Here is a 19,565-nt window from a genome sequence, read left to right on the forward strand (position 1 = left end):
GCATGGTCAACATATACTGCTCACCCATGCACACATACTTGTATGCCTGTGGATGTACACACACATCATCCACACCTGTACACACACTTAATGAATACACACACGCTCACACATGCACACACAGACACACACACCAATCAACCTGTGCGGTGTCTATCCAGGACATGGGACACTGGCAGCTGCCAACACAATGAAGCTCCGGGGCAGAACCGCCCCATCCCCGGTCCTCTGCCCACTGCCAGGCTGGCCTGTTTCCTTGGAGTTCTTGCTGCCAGCTCGCCGAGCCCACGCCGAACCAGCTTGTCCAGTGCTGGGATATTTCCCGGCGTGGGATGGGAACAAGGCAGGCTAAAGGCAGAGCTCCTGTGGGTCTGCTGGCAAGCCCTGAAGTTTTGGACCCGAAGAGACAGATGGTCTCCTGGCCCCAAGGTAGGCTCAGCTGGTGGGCTCGGCCTCAGAGCTGGAGGGAGTTTCCCCTGGCCTGGTGATGTCAGCACGGGTGGGGAGCAGGCCGGAGGCCGCCTGCTTCCAGACATGCTTATCTGGGGCTCCGCAGAGTGTGGGCAGGATCTCATGTGTCACCTCAGCTGCTGTTTCCAGCTCATTCTGTTGGGCTCCACCCTGTCTCCCCTCCCTAGGCTGGGCTTCCTGGAGGGTGTGGGTCCTCTCCTTCCCCCACCCTGACACTTACTGCAAACTTCCCTCATAAAGATAACACCTCAGCATCCCCTTCTTTTCTCTGTCCTGGGCCTGTCCTTCCGCAAACACAGAACTACAGCTCCCTAGAGGGGGTTCCCCACCCCACCTCCGACCCCTCCACCCAGGTCTGTGCCCTTGGTGCCTCTCTATATCCTAACTGTGTTTCCTGCCCACCCTCCCAGCCTGCTCAGGCCCCCTGCCTTACAGCGACCGCCTCACCCTGTATTCTGTCCTTCCCTCCCACAGGCCGTGAGCTCCAGGGCCACCCGCCCCGCGTGCCCTCCCACCACAGGACGCAGGGCGACCAAGCCCCCGGACCAGCCATTGTCTCTAACAAAGCACTTCCCTGGATCCTTTGCAGCACCAGACAGATAGTAGCTGTAGGAAAATCGGTCTCAATCTGCACCTCATTTTTATCAGACGCGGAGCATACGGAAAGAATTAAGCTTTTAAGGAGGTATCATTTCCAAATCTAAGCAAAGCCTTTTTTGGGGTTTTGTTTTGGCACCTTCTCCTTTGCAGAGCACGGAAAGTCAATACTGACAGGTCTGCTTTCTCCTGAAATTGCACAGTGATTTATTTACGTAGCCAGGCTGGGCACTGGCTGGGGTGGCATCTGGAGATAAACATCTGCTTTTGGTGAGCGTCTGTGATTTAGTCATGGCAGCCCACCGTCCTGCAGCGGCACAAGAACCAGCTGTGCCCGCTCCCTCAGAACACCAGTGCCGGCCGCCTGAGGCCGAGGGCAGGCCCTCCTCCCCCCTGGGGTAAGCGCCAAGCCAACATGGAGCTTGCTGGCCGCCCTGCCCGTAGCTGGCCTTGGCTGGTGCACCTGGTGGGCTCGCACAGCCCTCGTGCCCGTGGGACTGCAGTGGGCTGCCTGCCGGCTGCGCTAGGGCCTCCCTGTGCTCATCTCCACCTCTTCTCCGCCAGGAAAGAGCCTGGCCCACTCGCCTCTTCTCTACCACCTCGCTTCCTTGGTTTCTCCACCCTTCCCACCTCATGCTGATTCTCTTCCTCAAAGATGCACCTGAGCTGGGGTCCAAGGTTTAAGGGCCGTAAAAAGTAATTCCCAGCAGCAATGCTTTGGGAAGCCCTTATCTCTGCTTTCTAGCTCAACGGACTAGGAACTGGGACTGGGCGGGGAGGGGAGGGGGACAAGCAGGGCCTGGGCCCAGAGCTGGGCTCCGCAGCTGCTCACCTGTTCAGAGCCTTGGCTCCACCACACGGAGTGGAGGCTGTGTCCACACATGCCTGCCCCAAACGGACCAACATCATCCTGCCCCAGCAACCCACAGCCCAGGACTAGCAGACACGGCCCTTGGCAAAGAGGAGAGGCTGTTAGCGCATGGCCAAGCCATGTCCCGCAGGCATCCTCGCCTGCCCAGGGCCCCCTGGTCCCTGTCCCCTCTGGACCCAAGGCCCTGGCAAAGCAGGTGCTCTTCCTGGCATTTGCTGGGAACTCACTGTCTGCAAGGGCCTTCACTGTTCCTTTTCCGTCTCGTTCCCTGTGGCTGCGTGGGTATTATTTCCAACAGACAGCCATGAGGGCAGTAGAGAGCTGGGTGTTCTTGTCTACCTGGACTGAGCCAGGGAGCACAGATTAGGGACGGCCCAGCTCCACCCCTCACCCTGCCCCACTCACCAGGGCTCCCTCAGGCTCCTACTCGGAGAGCCCCGTCTCAGGATACACAGAACAAGAAAGGTCAGCGTCTGGGGCACAGCAACAAAAGCCTCTTCAACCACTTCAAGTGCCCACACTGCTCTCCAGCCCAGACACCATGCGGAGCCAAGAGCATTGCCAGGCTGGCCCGACGGGGCTGGCCAGGCTCAGAGGCCACGTGACACACCAGCAGGCCCTTGGCTGCGAGCATCCACGAGCATCCACGGAGGCCCCTGAGCTGGCTAGGTTTTGCCTTTTGTGCTTGCTAGTTAGAAGACAGAGGGCATTTGTCCAGCAGACAGACCACCTCTGTCTTCCTTGCCTGCCAGTTTGAGGCATCAGGTTTGATGCCCTTGACCCATCCTCCCTTTAGAGCTGTCGTGGGGAGCTCTCTCTGCCCTCTCCGCGGCCCCTCTGCCTCGAACCCCTTGCCGGCCGTGACCCTCCCACCATAGGGCCCACAGGGAGACCACAGTGAGGCCCTGACACCCCTCTGTGGGCTCTGGGCCCCTTCTCTCTGAGTGTCAGGTCCTCCTGAGCTCAGGGGCTGTTTGCTGCACACCAGGGTGGCTGCCGGGCCCCAAGGGCAAGTGTGGTCCAATTCACACAGGAGCACTTGGCCAGGGATCTACTATCTTACCTTCTGTACCGACCAGATGATGGGGCGGGGAGCTTATGACCCATGTGTATTTTAAGTCACGGTGCCCCTCATAAGTCTGAAGAAGTCACCGTGTCCATCACTCCCCAGAGCAGACTGTCTCTATTGCTGGCTTTGCTTGTCCAGCGCTGACATACTCCTCATCCCCTCACCCCCCTTTCCCTCTGGAATATCTCTGGTGACGGGGAGCTCACCACTTGTGTCAGAGGAAAGCTCAGGCTGTGTGGAGCTGACACTTTCCTGGGAATGAAAGAGATTCAGGGAGAGTCCTGTTGCCTGAGGGGCTGGTGGGGCTCTGCTCCCTTCTGGGCGACCTCACTCAGGCCTGCCTGGCTCGTGGGTCTGGACCACACCTCCAGAGCACAGAGTGCCGGGTTCTGCAGGCCGCTGGTTGGGAGTATTGCGGCAGAGGGAAGGTGAAGGGGTCTCCCACAGAAGCCTGGGCTAGCCCCTGGTGCTGACACCAGGTAACACACAGAGGATTGCCACCCATTCCCTCCAAGCAGGTCAAGTTTAAGGGCCTGGGGTCTGATGCTGGTGCCATCTGAGGCAGCGATGCCCAGGTTGGACTCCTCAGCATGGCCATGACCCCACTCTTGGGGTCTCAATCACACTCACTCCTCAGTCTGACCATCGCTAGGCTGGTCCAAGGCGATACCCATGTGAAAGGGGGAATGGTGGGGGCTGAGGGTTCCCCATACATGCCCGGGTCTGCCCCGGCCACTGTGAGCTGGCACCGCTCCGATAGCTTAAGGAGAATGCCCTGGGATGCCTGGCACGAAGTCTGCCCGCAATGACCTCCTCCGCCTCTGCCTGCGACTCGGCTGCTGTAAACACCACTCACCACGATACAGCCATCAAATTAAAACCATGCTCAACATGTGGAACAGTTCACGGCGTTTCCGTGGGTGGGGCTGTTTATCCACCCGAGCTTTTCTGACTGTAGTCAATGGAGCCGAGCTGCCCCTCCCCACACTCCCAGCTCCCAGCGGTTGCTGCAGCCACATGTCCGTCTGGGTGGCGCCCTCTGAGCTGCCTGGGCCCTGCAGTCCCCAACCATGTCACCTGGGGTTGGCCCCTAGAAACTCTGGCCCTCGTATGGGCAGAAGGGGAGCGGAGACAGCAAGCAGGGCAGGTCATCTCCTGTGCTGCAGCCTCTGCTCCGATGGGCATGATTTGTTCCTTCATTCTGGCCAGTCTCTCCTCCCTGCAGTCCATGAGGTGAGCACGGGGCGCCCCACCCAGATCCCCTCACCCATCCCCGAAGTGTGAGGAGGCTCCCAGGGCAGGCCTGGCAGTCTCTTTACAAGGCACCTTTGGGGACCATCTCCCTGACCTCCTATAGCAGGGCCTTTGGGCAGAGTGCTAGATCCGGAAGCCAGTGGCAAAGGGCCCACTTCTCGTGTGGGGTGTGGTATGGGGTGAGGGCTTTGCTGGGAGGCAGGAATTCAGAGGGGGCAAATTCTAAGGTGTCCCAGAGTTTTGTCCCACGTGTGCGCATTTGCTTTGAAGAAGCTTCGCCGATGTCATTAAGGCACCCTCCAAACAACCACAAACTCACTGCCCTCCAGGCCTTTTGGACCCCTCGTGACCCTCTAGGACAGGGTAGAACTGCCCCGTGAGTTTCCAAGACTATCGGTGTTTATGGGAGTGGAAAGCCTCCTCATTCTCCCTGAGAGAGGCTGGTGGATTCAAACTGTTGACCTTGGGGTTAGGAGCCCAACATGTAACCCATGATGCCACCAGGGCCTGACCTAATCACAGTAGCCCTTTCAACATACATGTTTTCTTTGGAGGGAAGAGAAAGTAAGAGATTTAACACACAAGAAGAATATGACCTGCCCTGCCAGCTCACACCTGGCAAGGGATGCGGTGACTTGTAGGAGCTGAGAGTGGCTCCCTGCTGACACCCCCTCTCCCTCTCCCCCCACCCCACCCCCGAGAAGCAAGTCCTACAACTGCAAGCAGCGGAATCCTGCTGACCACAGGAATGAGCCTGAAACAGCCCCACACAAGAGCTCAGCCCAGGTGACACCTTCATTTCAGCCTTCCACCCAGCTAAGCCATGCCCGGTAGCTGGCCCACAGAAACTGTGAGAAAATAAATTTGTGTAATTTTAAGCTGCTAATTTTGTGGCAATTTGTCATGCAGAAATAGAAAATGAATACACGCTCTCAGGGACCACGGCCAGCATTGGTGGTTAGCCCTAAGAATAACCGCAGAGATCGATGACTAGAAGCCGGTGGGAGCCCAGCCTTGGGTGTCTGGTGGGGTTATCTCAGCCACTTCTTAGGCCATGGCCGGGCACTGTGACAGACTTGCTCCTCTCCAGGATGGAGAGACCCAAGTGAAAGAGGTTTTGGCTTGGCCATGGCAGTCCTTTCTCGACATACAAAAAGCTCTGGCTCGAGGCCAAGTCCGAACCTCCACTCTTGTTCCTGTCCGCTGCACCGTTCAGAGGTCAACACACGGTGAAGGCTCTCAACATGGAATCCTTTGAGGAAACAGTAGACCACTTCCTCAGTAGATTCATCTAGACCAGCAGTTCCCAACCTGTGGGTCGCGACCCCTTTGGGAGTTGAACGACCCTTTCACAGGGGTCACCTGATTCATAACAGTAGCAAACTGACAGTGATGAAGTAGCAACGACAATAATTTTGTGGTTGGGGGGTCATCACAACATGAGGAACTGTATTAAAGGGTCGTGGCATTAGGGAAGGTTGAGAATCACTGGTCTAATCCGTTGGTTGGGTGCCACAAATGGTGAGGCATTCAGTAACTAGGTTCCTACCCCACACACAGGTGCTGTGGAAGACAGCAAATCCTCCCGATGACTTAAAGTCCCCTGGCAAGGTCAAGATGCCACCATCTGGGACCCCTCTCACCCCTCAGTGCAAATGCTGCCATCAACTGGCAATATCAAAGAGTCACTCTCCTCAGGGCACCATGATGACCCAGGAACTGGAGTCCTGTCTTGGCATTGAGAGGGCCAGTAGAGGATGGAGCTGGGAGGCCACAGGAGTACAGGCTGATGGAATGCGGCACAATTCATACCCCCACATGGGCAAGGCCATGGGCATATCGAGGAGGAACACACAGAGACAAGCCAAGTCTACAGTGCCCACTTGCCCCACAAAACCCCAAGTAGGCAGAAGAGAGGGAACCATCACGGGCCCACACATCCTTAGGGAAGAAAAGAAAGAAAAACATAATGACAGTGTCAGGTGCCAGCCAGCTTTATGGACCCGTTTCTTCTTCTGTGTGGTGAGGACTCCGGCCAGGGGTCACGGGGAAACCCCAGCCATGCTGATATTCTGTGGGCCTGAAAACTTGCCTCACCTCCTGTCTCAGCGGAATACAAACCCCAAACCAAACTGACTGCCATCCAGTGGATGCCAACCGACAGAGGCCAGGGGAGACCTGCCCCTGCGGGTTTCTGAGACTGCGGCTCTTTGTGAATGTCCCGAGGGGTGACTGGTGTTTTCAAACTGGCTAGCATCCCAACTCAAAACCACGACCCCACCAGGGTCCCTCTCTCAGGTGAATGGTGACCCCTAAAAAGATATGCCAACCTCCTAAGAGCTTAGCGCTTAAATATGACCTTAAATATAAGGTCTTTCCAGATGCAATTAAGCTGAATATCATGAGATAAAGACATCGTTTTTAGATGATCTAGAGGACCCTAGATTCCATTATGAGTGTTCTATATAAGACAGAAACAGAAGCAGCAGCTTTGAGACCAGCACTCAGAGGAGACGCACAAAAGTGGAAGGCAGGGTGAAGCGAGAGATGCAGCCTCAAGCCAAGGAGTGCCAGCAGCCACCAGAAGGTGGATGAGGCACAGGACTGGCTCCCCTCTCGTCTGCTGCGGACTGTCACCCTGCTAACTCAGGATTTCTGCCCTTTAGAACTGTGAGAGCCTCCATTTCTGTTCTTCTAAGACACTGAATTGGTGGTGATTTGTTTCAGCAGTCTCAGAAAACATAACAATTTTGGAACTGGGGAATGGGTGGAGGCTGGTAGAGTTTTAGGTATGCCATAGGAAAGGCCTACACCCACTCCCATCTATCCAGTCGAATTTTACTTATAAAGACCCTATAGGGCAGTACAGGGCTTCTAATACAATGCATTCTTATGCGTAAACAGCTTCATCTTTCGGCCACAGAACAGCTGGTGCGTTTGCACTGCCAGCTTTTCAGTTAAGAGCCCAATGCTTCGCCCGCTGTGCCACCAGAATTAATTTTTATAAAACAGACTGGTAATAGAAATATAAAAACTGAGGGCTCAGGAGGAAATAAGGAACATGCAATTGGAAAGATTACCCTTGCCACTGAGTGTCAGAAAATTGGCTGAATTGGGTCCTAACAGCTATGTGAAAAGCAGAACTTGTAAGTGAAGAACTTCAATGTTTGGTGAGATTTCCAAGCAAAACTTAAAGGGACAGTGTGGGTTCTCCTTGTTGTTTATAGTAAAATGTGGGAGGAAAGGCATAAATGGAGGAAGAAACTGTTAAGGGAGAAAGAAAGAGAGAGAGAGAGAGAGAGAATCCAGCACTTGATGATTTAAGAAAATTTCAGAATATCCAGAGTGAGGGAAAAAAAAGGTGAAGTTAAGGCGATTCACTGTAGGAAAAGCAACCTTCAGAAAGAAGGCCACACTTTTCCATGAGAGATTAGCCGTTCATGATTGCATTCATGAATGCAATCAACTGTCTCAGCCCAAACCAGAAACAGCAACAGAGTTATTCTGAAAAGCTGTGTGGAGAGACCTCTTGTGTCGTGGTATGGATTTCCATGACCCGCACAGGCGACCTAGGGTATTGTATGAGAATGTTCTATCAGCAAGAATGCTTCCAGCTCTAACAGAAGGAAAACAGAGACCGGACAATATGAAGGAGGATTGACAAACTTCCCAAATGGTATAGGCAGGAAATGGGCTGACCGAGATCATTAGATGCAAACCCATGCTGCCCTTGGAGAGAAAGGATGGACGAGGCTGGGCGTCTGTGCGTGCAGAGGCGGCGGGGTGAGAGCGGAGCAGGGAACAGCAGCAGCACCTGCAGGCCTAGAAGAGGAAGCCTTGAGTGGCAGAGCATCCATCCCAGGCCTCGAAGTCTAATGGGGTTTCCCTGGCTGGATGTCAGTACTGCCCGGGACTGGGGACTCTTTTCTCATAGGAATGTTACCCTAAGCCTGTCCCCTCCTTGTACTCTGGAAGCAGACAACTTGATTTGTCTCATGGGTCAAGAAGAGAGGTTTTGCCTCAGGGTGGATCATACCCTGAGCCTCATACCTGAATTCAGTGATTTACATGATGAAATTTGGGACATTTGTGCTGATATTTAGAAAATATTTTGAACAATATTTGAGTAGATATTTAAATAAGATTTTTCATTTATAGGGATGGGATTTGGGGGGGGTACTGAAATGGGGTGGCTGCATTTTGCTCTTGAGATGGCTGTGAATTGGGGGAGACAGAGGGTAGACTACAGGAGGCTGAACTGTTTCTCCAAAATGCGTGTCCAGTCCCTAATTGCAGGAACCTTAAAAGTGACCTTATTAGGAAGCAGGGTCTTTGCAGATGGAATGACTCATCTTGAGATCATTCCACATGACCCCGCTGCCCTGCATTCAATGACAGTCCTCACAGGAGAGGCTGAGGGGGTTAAGGAGGACACGCAGAGAAGAGTGGACAGCCAGGTGCACATGGAGGCAACGGGAGCGACTGGAAGGCCCCGAAGCTGGAAGTGACAAGGAAGGATTTTCACATGGAGGCTGTCACCTTTATTTTGGAATGCTAACCTCCTAAACTTGAGGGAATACATTTCTGTTGTTTCCCACCTGTTTATGATACCGTGTTACCTTAACCAAAGGAAGCTGATACGCCTGTTTCCTCTTCTGTGTTGTTTGTGGCGGGTCAGTAGATGTGGCAGGCCCCGTTCCGTGTGTGAGATTCTCTGGACCTGAGCAAGCCCATCGCTGTTTTCTGCTTCTATACGGTTGAGGGACCAGGGCAACTGATGCAGGAGACTTAGCCTTGCTCCTGGTCTGTGGCTCTTCCTGGAGGTGAACTGTGAGCTGAGGAAGTGTGCTGATGGACAGGGTCTGGGTGGTATTCCATTATCACAGGCGTGAGTGTGCGGGAGGCTGGGTGTGCACACCACAGGCTAGCCATGCCAGGACCCACATGTCAGATAGGGCTCAGACAGGATACAAACCTGCTCTTTTCAGTCACCATCTGTCCACATCACTCCGACAAGCACACAAAATGCCTGGGACTGCAGCTTGTTCCGCGATGAGGGCTCTCGACTCCTCTCATCTCTTCCAAGCCCCTTGGCAACCCCTTTGCCTCATGGTGGTCATTTTTGCAAACTCCCTTTATGGAGTGGGGCTCAGACTCTGGCAGTTCTGGGTAGATGCCAAGCACTTCAGCCAGCTTGTCCCTAAAGCACCCAAGCGGCCTCTTAGCACAAACTGGTCCTCCGATAGCAAGCTATGCGCTAGGGACTGTCCTGACAAAGACGCGCTGGTTAGAGAGGAGTGGGCTTTGGGTTTAGTTGGTCTGCTAATCTCAAGGTCAGCCACTCCTTGGGAGAAGCATGAGGCTTTCTACTGCTGTAAAGATTTAGCCTTGGGAACCCACAGGGGCAGTTGTACCCTGTCCTGTAGGAGTTGGAAATGGCAGTGAGTTTGGGGTTTAGGAATGCCTATGAAGGGAAACAAAAATCTTTTTTTTTTAATTGCGTGTGTGGGAACTGGGTGAAGTTCCCAGAGCAGATCATCAGTTGTCCATGCAGCAGTTCATGCACATTTTGCTTCATCTCATTCACTGCCGTCCCCTCAATGTAACATCACTCATCCCACTTCCTCCCTGTGCTTCCTGTTTCCATGCCTCCTTCTCCCCCACCCCACCCCCCCAACCCTTCTGAACTCTGTCCTTGGGCAAAGCCTGTCCTTTTGATTTCAAACAGTGGATTATTTTCAGACGTGTGAACCTCACTAGCGTCACTGTTCCCCTCATAGACCTACTGTTGGCTTAAAGACGGAGCCACGCGGGTAAGTTCCACTCTGAACCTGAAGGGTGACTAAGGGCCAGTCTCGGGCATTCTACTGGAACAGTAAGTCTGTCTATTTTATACTTCTGAGTTTGAGGAAAACTTTTTCTAGGAGATTGGAAGGAGACAGGACTGGTTAGGTCTTGGGATTTGCACGTGGCACCGTGGAATATCTGAATTCTACAACCGATGTGAACCAGGACTCATCTTGCTCTATGACTCCCGGCAGCCATTCCCCCCACGGGCTCTCCCCTCCCCTTTGGCGCATGCTCATCTTGGCGCAGGCCACACCCAAGGCTCCCGCACAAGAGTACCCAGAGGACGTAGGCACAGAGGCTCATTATCTTGATAAAAAGAGGAAGCATCTTCCATCAGTTGTGAAATAAGCAGAGCGCAGCTAGGAACAGCACCCGGAACTCTCATCCAGGTGTACTTTCTCAGGATCCCCATCTCACCAATCAGTCCCCCCACCCCCCACCCCCTGCCCCTGTGTGGCCTGTCCCCTCAGATCTCCGTACATCTGACCTTGCTCTCCATGTTGGCCTTTGACCTACGTCATCATTGCACTCCGGATTTTTGCATCTCAACTCTTCAGTGTGGCGGCATTTGCTCGATAGGTGTTAGAGTTGTGGCTACGTGAACAAACCCCCTCTCCTTCAGAATATCAACTCTATTGGACAAGGCGTCCCAAGCTTCAAACAACTACTTTCAGGGAATTTTATGCCCTCTGCTCTCACATAAATTGGGAACCACTGAGCCAGTAAACTGCTCCAGCAGTTTTCTTATTGTCACTCCTTATCTCCCGAGGTAGTAAGGTCCCTGGGTTAGCACACTGTCTCCCTACACCCTTTTTAGAGCACCTGCTGCAGTGCATTCCAACGAGGCGCAGCCTTACTGAAGGTGGCACTCACCCCTCTGGACACTAGCTCCTCCTGGTGAGGACAAGGGGGTTGGTGGATCAGTACTAGTGCCACCAAGAGCTGAGTCTGGGACAGGCAGGGGAGTGCCACTTGCATGGAAGGCATGGGTACAATGGGGCTCACACGGGTGCGTTGTAGTTTATACATTCCATTAAACAGACCCATTATCTTAACTCCTCAAAACTTGGGCCAAGCAAAGTTGGCTCACCAGGTGCTCTGGTCAAGGCTTCTGGCACCGGGTCCACTTTCTGCCATCCGCCTGGCTCTCCAGACATGCTGGTGTGGCCGCCCTGGCTGGCAGGAGCTGGGTGGCTGCTCCCAGACTCCCTGGCCTGGGGGGACTGCAGAGCTGCCTCCGGCCCAAGGCTGCCTGATTCCTTCTTTGGGTCCAAGCACTGCCAAGGAAGGTGTATGCTTCTGGTTTCCAGGACACTCCTGGCCCACCTGTGAGGGACTTGGCCATCTACCAGGGGGAGGTCCTTGGGACCCTGAGCCAGAGGTTCATCTGTCGTATGCACAGGAGGACTTCTGTGTGCCTAAGGGGTTCCCAGAGAAAGCCCTGCTCAGGACAAGCCCCTGCAGTATGGAGCGGTTGGGGAGAAGTGAGTTACCTTCCTTCAGCTTATATGCCCTCCATAGAGGAAAAGAATGGGGCAGGCCTGGGGACAGGAAGATCAAGAGTTTAAAAAAAAAAATCCATCCCAAAGAACTAACCTGACAGCAACTCCTGTGCTAGGCCTGGGGTCAGATCTTGGCTGGTATGCCGTCAGGACAGGCTTGCTGTCTTATACAAAAGCCCCAGAAGGCTCTGGGAACACTGCAGTCGCACCTCATGAAGGCAGGCCTGCCACAGCGTCCCAACACGCTTGCTCACACTCAAGGCTGCCTCGGGAGCTGCCTGCCCGCCCGGCAGAGCTAGGCTGGCCTTCGGTGGCGGTGTGGTTGAACTGTACACCTGCTCAGGGTCCCCTCAGCAGCAGAGCTCAGGGACTAATCACACATCCCCAGGGTCCTTCCCGCGACAGTTCTCCAACATGGCTCTTCCAGGCTGGCGAAGAGCCTCCTAAGAGTGGTCAGCGTTTGCCTTTGCCCCCATATCGTCATCCCTCTCCCCAAAGCAGCTGGTGGGTGAGGCAGAAATGCCCTTTTGGGACTCCAAGACCACCAGAGTATCACAAAGGACCACCCTTGGCTGCAGGCAAGCCAGAGGACTCGCCCTGTGGCTTTGCACTTTCAAAATGAATCAGGCAAAATTACCTCTTCAACAAATCACTGCTGTTCCAAGTTTCCAAATGGATGCCAAGAAGCTCGAAATATGTGAATGTGAAAATCAGTTGCAAATGTTGAGACTAACTACAACTGGAGTTTCTCTTAAATTGCTTCAAATTTGTAACTCACCATTGAAGTGGCAGAAGTTGAGGACAAGGCTGGGGTCAGGTCGCAGCTGAGGGCCGTGGCATACTCTGAAGTGCATCTGCTGCCCCACCTCAAACGAAGCCACCTTGGAGAGAGGAGATTTCAGCGAACGCTCAGGTTGATGGACCACAGACAGACGCTTTGTAGTATGTGAAAATGTCTCCAGGAACCGGTAGGTGTTTCTCTCTGCAAAACTTTTCTCCTTCTTGGGGGTGTTGCTGATGGTTTGGGGAGTCAAAGATAAAATCCCCTACAGAAGCCAGCCCTCTCCTCCTCCACTTTTCCTCCCCTGGCCTAGCTATCTCTTTTCTGGAATTCGAAGAAAGGTACAGGCTGGTCTGCTGGTGAACATACAACAGTCAAGGTACTGGGCAACAAGAGCAGTTGTGAATAACTGCAGACATGCGTGGTTTCCCCAGCCACGTGCCTCACAGCTGGATTCCGACAGCTGCACCAGCCCCAGGGGCAAGTGGGCTAGAGGTGGAATCTGGGGACTGGAGCAGTGAACAGGGCAAGAGCTCTGTAGGCGGGCAAGCACATCGGCTACAGGCTGCAGGGCCGTGCACAGTGCCGGACTGCTCGCCACCAGAGCCTCGGTCTCGAGTACCCCCCCCCCCCACCTCCACCCAGGGTCAGAAGGCTCTGGATGCAGCAAACCACCTGCATGCTAAGTGTGGTTTCTCCCTTTTAAAACAAGCATCAAAAGAAAAAGACTATCCGAGGACACGTGGGCTTGCAGGCAGTTCTCATGTTTACGAGCTGCTGGCACACAGGCCCACTCACTTGCTGGCCCATTGGTTGTGGCCGATTTCCTGCTAGCAGCGCAGAGGTGGGCCTGAAGCAGTTAGTGTGGTCATTTATAAAGCCTGCCGCCCCTGCCCAAGCAAACAAAAGGACCTGCTGCTTCTGATGAACAGTCAAAGCCGTTTGATCAGGGTGGTGTGTTATCACAGTCGCACTGGACATGGGCTCTACGTTTTGCTATCCTTCTATACTGTGTAAAACAGCACGATGCAAGCGGGACAATAAAGCTGAGGGCGTCCATGTCCAACCACACTGGGGGAAAGGACCGGTGGTGCTTGGTGAGGCAATAAAGCCCATCAATGGGGTCAATACAAATGTCTGGGTCATGCATGAACGGCACGGCAGGAGATGCTGGGCCCAGGCCATACAGCACGCTGATGGCATCGTAGCAGTGCCTTGAGGCATCCACCCACCTGTCTGCTCTCTGGCTGGTTGCCCTACTGCCACCAGAACAGGAATGACATCTTGTCAGGATCATTGCCTACCGGAGCGTGCGGTCCTTCCTGGTCCCAGCCTGCAGGCTCTCGGTGCTCCTTTGACCAGTCACGACAGCTCTGCACAGGCAGTGTGCGCGTCACTCATGTGAGAACCAGCTCCATCGCCAGCATCCACAGCTCTCCGTTCCCGCGCGTCCCCTGGACAGGACCCCTTTCCCCACATCTGTGCTGCAGAATCTGGGGCCTCCAGGGCCCACTCCCTCCCGGCGAGTTCAAAGTCCCTGCTCTAGAAGACCTGCTCTCTCATCCCTTCCACTCAGTGCACAGGCTGCTGCTCTGATCCTGGGACTTCTCTGCCTTCCCTGGGCCTCGACCCTCTCTCAACAGCTCCCGCCTCTCCATGGGGCGATGCCACACTCGCTATCCCCGTACTTGCTCGGATGGCCCTCTCACACAGCCACCTCTGGGCTTTCTCTCAAAGTGCAAAGTTACCAGGCAAACAGAGGAGCACAGCCACGAAGCCCCAGGGCCTGTGAGGCAAGTGCGGCCTAACCCACCAGCCACTCAAACCGGAGAAAAGGAACTTCAGTTAACATCCCAACAAGGTCTCGCTGTGCCTCCCCATGGGCAATTCTTCATGGGAGTTACCACTATTACCAAGCAATCTGACAAGAACAAGTTTGAAAAGCTGACCAAGTGGCATGCTGTGGTAATGATGGCAAAGGCCAGACATGCGCTTCCACACCACTTCCACGTCTGCCCTCCAACCACGCACGGCCCCACTTCCAGCCTCCACATTTCACCCACTGACACACGTCCACCAGAGAGGGGGCGCACAAGTAGTTAAAAAAATATATTCACAAACTAGCATTTCTCTTCTGTTTCTAGATAGAAATGGGGCAGTGGAAGCTAAAGTCATTTTATTTGTTTTTGTTTCTTTAAGGCCCATCTCCTATTTTCATTAGTGGCTAAAAATGGGGCAGTGGAAGAATATTTCAGGTGCTGTATTACAGGATGACCTAAAAGTGGACTAGATGCTGAGCTTCACCTTGAACATTTCCCTACAGAGAAGAGCGGTCCGCCCACCAGAGGGGGTGGGGGGGGACAAAGCTCGAGCCTCAGGGAAGGTTCCACCTCGTGCATGGGGCCTGTGCTGAGTGGCAGGCATGCGGCAGAGTGCAGAGGCCCTGACCAAAAGACGGTTGGCTGGCTGGCGCACGGCAGGCCTGGCAGCACTGAGAATGCATGCAGTGTTAGGCATAAGCAGCCAGCTTCTTCCAGGAAGACTGGGGTCTCCTTTCATGGTTAGCAAAAGTGATGAAGAAGGAAGATGTGGCCCGTGTTGGAGTCAGTAACCTGGGGCAGTCATGCACCAGCAGCCGCCGCACAGACCCTCAGGAAGGGCTTGTGAGCCGGGGACGGCACTTCCGCAGGGCGCCTGGTGATCTGCGTGCAGGCCTGTCCCTGACAGCAGTGCAACAGGAGCCTAACTCGGGCAGGTGGCCCGTTGGCAAGGTCAGCACTGCCCTGTCCATCTTCCCTGGGTGCAAAGACAAAGCCTCCGCCTTCTGAGCTGAGCCTCTAGTGCACTGCCCAGAAACTCCTTTAGTGGAAGTCATGGTCACCCCAGCACCACCAGCCCCCACAATTCTTCAGGGCAGAGATGAGATCAATGACCCCTTGATCCCACAGAGTGGGACATGTTCTTGGACAGTGCTTATAAATATTACTTCCCAGGGTCTTCATCTCAAGGGAAACATGCAGGGGTTGAGAACAACATGCTCAAACAGTCTTCATCAACAGTCCTGTCTGCATGTCCTTCTATGTCAGTTTTTTCATCCGCCGGTTGTGCTTGTCGATAGTTAGGGCTGCCCGGTCCACCGACGAGGCGATGACATCCAGAGCCTCATCCTGTCGCTCCAGCTCTGTCTCTGTGTCCAGGGCCAGGCTCTTCAGCTTCTTCAGGATCTGGGAGAGAGGTACAAAATCACAACAGTTGGTGCTTACATATATATATTTAAGGTACAAATATATATATTTAAGGAGAGAGGTACAAAATCACAACAGTTGGTGCTTAAATATATATATTAAATAAAAAAATATATATATATCAGCTGATATATATATATACAGCACCTACTTATTTATATACCATTTAAGATGTTTAATTTGGTGGTTTAAACAAAGTTCTCCTGTGTTGGTGACCTGGGAGAGGACAGTGTGCTGCAGGGGGCAATGAGCACGTCTGCCCAAGTCAGAACACTTGTGGTGGCGGGTAAATTGCTCCTGGAGGCCATGCGCCTGACAAGGGGCTCGGTGTCAGCCTTCTCATCTGTGGGACCCAGCTTCCCTCTACCTGTGCCTCTCTGTGCTCAGAAGAGGCTAGCAGAGGAAAGGAGGCCTGGTCTCCCTCTCTCCCACCACCAGCAGGCTGACTATGTCCCCCTGGTGGGCACTGCTATTTCCTGTCACAAGTGGCTCCCTGCACACGCTCCGCGTGACAGCTGGCACAAAAAGCAGAGCCTGGATTGGCGCCTCGTCTCTTGGGTTTGAGTACCTGGTCTCACCCAGGCATTCTTTTCATCACCGTCTGCGCCCAGGCAGCACACTGCAGTCCTGAAGCTGGAAAAACAAGCTGTCCGGAGCAAAGAAAAGCCCCTTTCCTGTCTATATGCTTCAAACATTTTACACACAAATATAAAATGCAAAACAAAACAAACACCATTCAGAGTGGTGGCGGAGCTCATACCACACACACCCATCACAGGGCCTCAAGGTCACACGGCCTTCTGAGAAGCGCTGGAGCCCCAGCCTGGAAAAGGTGACTAGGGGGTTCCAGGCCACACCACACCCAGGATGGATCCGCTCTGACAGAAAGGGTGGGAGTGGAGAAAGCACCAAACAGGCGTCCAAGGCTGGTGGGGTTGTGTCAGGCTGGAAAGATGAGGGCTGAGCATGGAAGCCATTGAGTCCTGAAGCAGAGTTGGACATGGGTCTCACACTGGTACCCCTAGAGAGACAGCAGCACCTTGCAAGGGTGGGAGGCCACTCAGGTGGGGGGGACTAAGGAAACACATCCGTCTCTGCAGCAGCTCCCTGCCCTGCCCCGCTCATTTCTATGACTCATGTCTTACTTCATGTATTTTCATTAACTACCAAGAACAACCCTTTTATTACAATGCTACTGAGACCAATTGCATTGTTAAAAGTTACTTAACTACGCACTTCTACGCACTTACTAAGCCCGGGATTTAAAATTTAATATACTCAAGCTGACAACAAAAGGGGTACATTTAAAAAGAACTCTTAATGAGCAACCACTTGCAATAAATGTTAAGACTCTCTTTAGGGAAAGTTACAGATCATTGGCTAGGTCAAGAACACGGAATCTCAGAATCTGAGAATCAAATATGAGGAACCCTCCATCCACCGCCCTCCCTTCATCCCATGTTGACTAACGTCCAGTGGATCAATCCATCTGAAGACGTGCTCAGTGCACGGCCTCACGGTAACCCACACCAGCATTGAACACATGTGGTGACTATTTCGGAGCAGGCCGACCTCGAACCCACTAATAAGCCCCATGCCCCACACTCAAAAGCAGGAACCACCCAGGTTCTCCCAGATGAGGCAAAGGAAGCTATGTGTCAGGAAGCTCTGTGCTTCACAGGTGGCGTGTGACTCAGTGTCCTGTGGCAATCCGAAAGAGTGCTACTGCTGGGAACGGCGCAAGCCCACCTCAGGCAGGAGCGAGCGAGGTGACAGGAAGGCCTGCCCTGCTTGCATTCTGACCAGGAAGCCTTGGGCAGTGCACTCTTTTGTCTGCTTACCGAGGAACCCAAGCAAGAAGGGGACATGGTCAGGATGGGCGAGGAGGACAAGAAGATCGCCTTCTTCCAAAGTACCAGAGAGGCTCAAATGAGATCACAAATGTGAACAAGCTGTGAAAACTATAAAGGACTATGTAAGGGTCCTAGCAGCCAAGTCTCCAAATGTTTAAGCTAAAGGAGACTCGGGCCACCAAGCCCAGCTCTCCACCCTCATTTTGCAGCCGGAGACACAGCTGCCACTATTGAAGGGCGTACAGCCGGCTAGTAATAGAGGCAGGTCTTAGCCTCGAATATGGCATTATCACTGTTATCTATGCCATCAGCATAAGAATAAGTTCTTGGTTCAAGTTAGACTCAGACAACTTTTTGCACCCTCTGGGAACTGGTGGAAACTCCATCAGTTGAGTCACTTAAAAAACTGGACAGAGTCCTGGAAAATATACTGTGGGGATCAATCTGGCTCTGAAAGAGGGGGACGGACTGGATGACCTAATACAGTAGGTCTTTTCCATCTCTCATTTCTATGATCTCATATGGCTGATGCCCAAACAGCATAATAAAAAAAAAGAAGGGAAAGAAGAAGAAAAAAAACACCCCACGATTCACTATGTGAAGCAGGTTCTTCCAAATGCACTTTCTCTGATAAGTGCTCCTTGCTCATTTACCTCCATCCAACCTAGAAAGCACCTTCTCCGGCAAGTGTTTCCTTCTCATTTACCTCCATCTCCCTCGTTAGGATGTGCACAGACTGCCTCCTAGAAAAGCTGCCCTGACCAACACGTGCCACTTCACCTGCTGTCCACGGAGGTGGCTGCACCTGTCCTCCGTGAGCAGGTTACACAGACCCCAGCAAAGCCTTCCCTGGAGTCCGCATTTCTTCTGTAATCACTTTCAAAGAGCAACTCAGGTTTATTTGAAATGGAAGTGTCTTTGACCTCACGGCCCCTAGCTGTGAACAGTCACCTCTTTGTACCCCAGCTCACCACTGGGTTTTTAGCAAGGGCACCCGTGCTGGCTCTCCACAGCCCCTCTGATCGCTTTGGGTCCTACTGTGAATGTGAGACCGCTTTGCACAAGGGAGCTCCAAACCAGCTATGCACAAGTTGTACTATTTCCTTTAGTAGATACCACCGGTATGTTTTGTTCTGTTAATAGTAGTGCACACAGAAAATCAGCAAACAAAAATCAACTGTACCCCAAATTCACATCCGTGCTTCTCAGATAAGCATTATTGGTAATGTTGGGGTATGGTTGCATCTAGATTTTTTCCCCTTTCCTCCTTATTCCCATGTACTACATAAACTCTCACACACAAAATAATAAAGTGGGGGTTAAAATATGATACGGTTTATTTTCTGCTGGTTTCATCCCCTACTTGGCCTAAGTAAAAGCTAAAAGTTATAGGACCCATACAATACGCCATAACATTGTTCCAAGAACTTCACACATCTTATCCCAGTTAATCCTCCAGCTAACGCTGCTTTACAGATGAGACCAAGAAAGATCGTGCAATCCGCCCAAGGTCCTGGGGGTCAAGATCAACGTTGACTAACAGGGGTGATGGCAGGGCTCATGAGGGTCATTCTACCCTACCTACCACTGTGAAATGAGGCCACAGCATTAGGGCTTCAGAGGCTATACTACAGGGACACTAGAGGAATTTTGCATGTTTCCTTTAAGAACATGCACAAGGACCCTCACCAGGAACTGGCACGAAAGAATTCACTTAAACAAGGCAGACTAGGCCTAGGACCTGTACTGTCCTTTATAGCCCTGTGTTGCCCAATATAATGTAAGCCACACATGTCATTTTAAATTCTTTAGTACATACCATCTGAAATATAAAAAATGATAGGGAAAATTATAAAATTTTCTTATTTTACCCAATGTATTCAAAACACTGTCATTTTGTAGTCAATATGATTATCAATGAAATGTTTTACATATCTGTTGATACTATGATTTGGTAATTTGGTGTGGATACTACACTTAAGAGTTTCAACTTACTGGCCAAGGCTGCTGACCTGGTCAGATCAGGGCCACAGGCACATGACAGCACTCTCCACGCAGCGCCATTTCAGTGA

At 52.7% G+C, this 19,565-nt stretch overlaps 1 protein-coding gene across 4 annotated transcripts in view; it reads right to left on the reverse strand.

Moving 5' to 3' along the window:
• Positions 1-14,554: 14,554 nt before the first annotated feature.
• Positions 14,555-19,565, reverse strand: part of SNAP47 (synaptosome associated protein 47) — a 78,261-nt gene continuing 73,250 nt past the window's right edge. For all 4 annotated transcript variants that reach the window (XM_004696876.2, XM_045284887.1, XM_045284886.1 and 1 more), the window contains one exon: positions 14,555-15,619. In XM_004696876.2, the coding sequence (XP_004696933.1) occupies positions 15,473-15,619 (147 nt within the window). In that variant the 3' untranslated portion in view covers positions 14,555-15,472. The remainder of the gene's footprint in view (positions 15,620-19,565) is intronic.

Source organism: Echinops telfairi, unplaced genomic scaffold (genome assembly GCF_000313985.2).
Source record: "Echinops telfairi isolate 266 unplaced genomic scaffold, ASM31398v2 ScPeMD7_7469;HRSCAF=8507_0, whole genome shotgun sequence".
NCBI classification, from domain to species: Eukaryota; Metazoa; Chordata; class Mammalia; order Afrosoricida; family Tenrecidae; genus Echinops; species Echinops telfairi.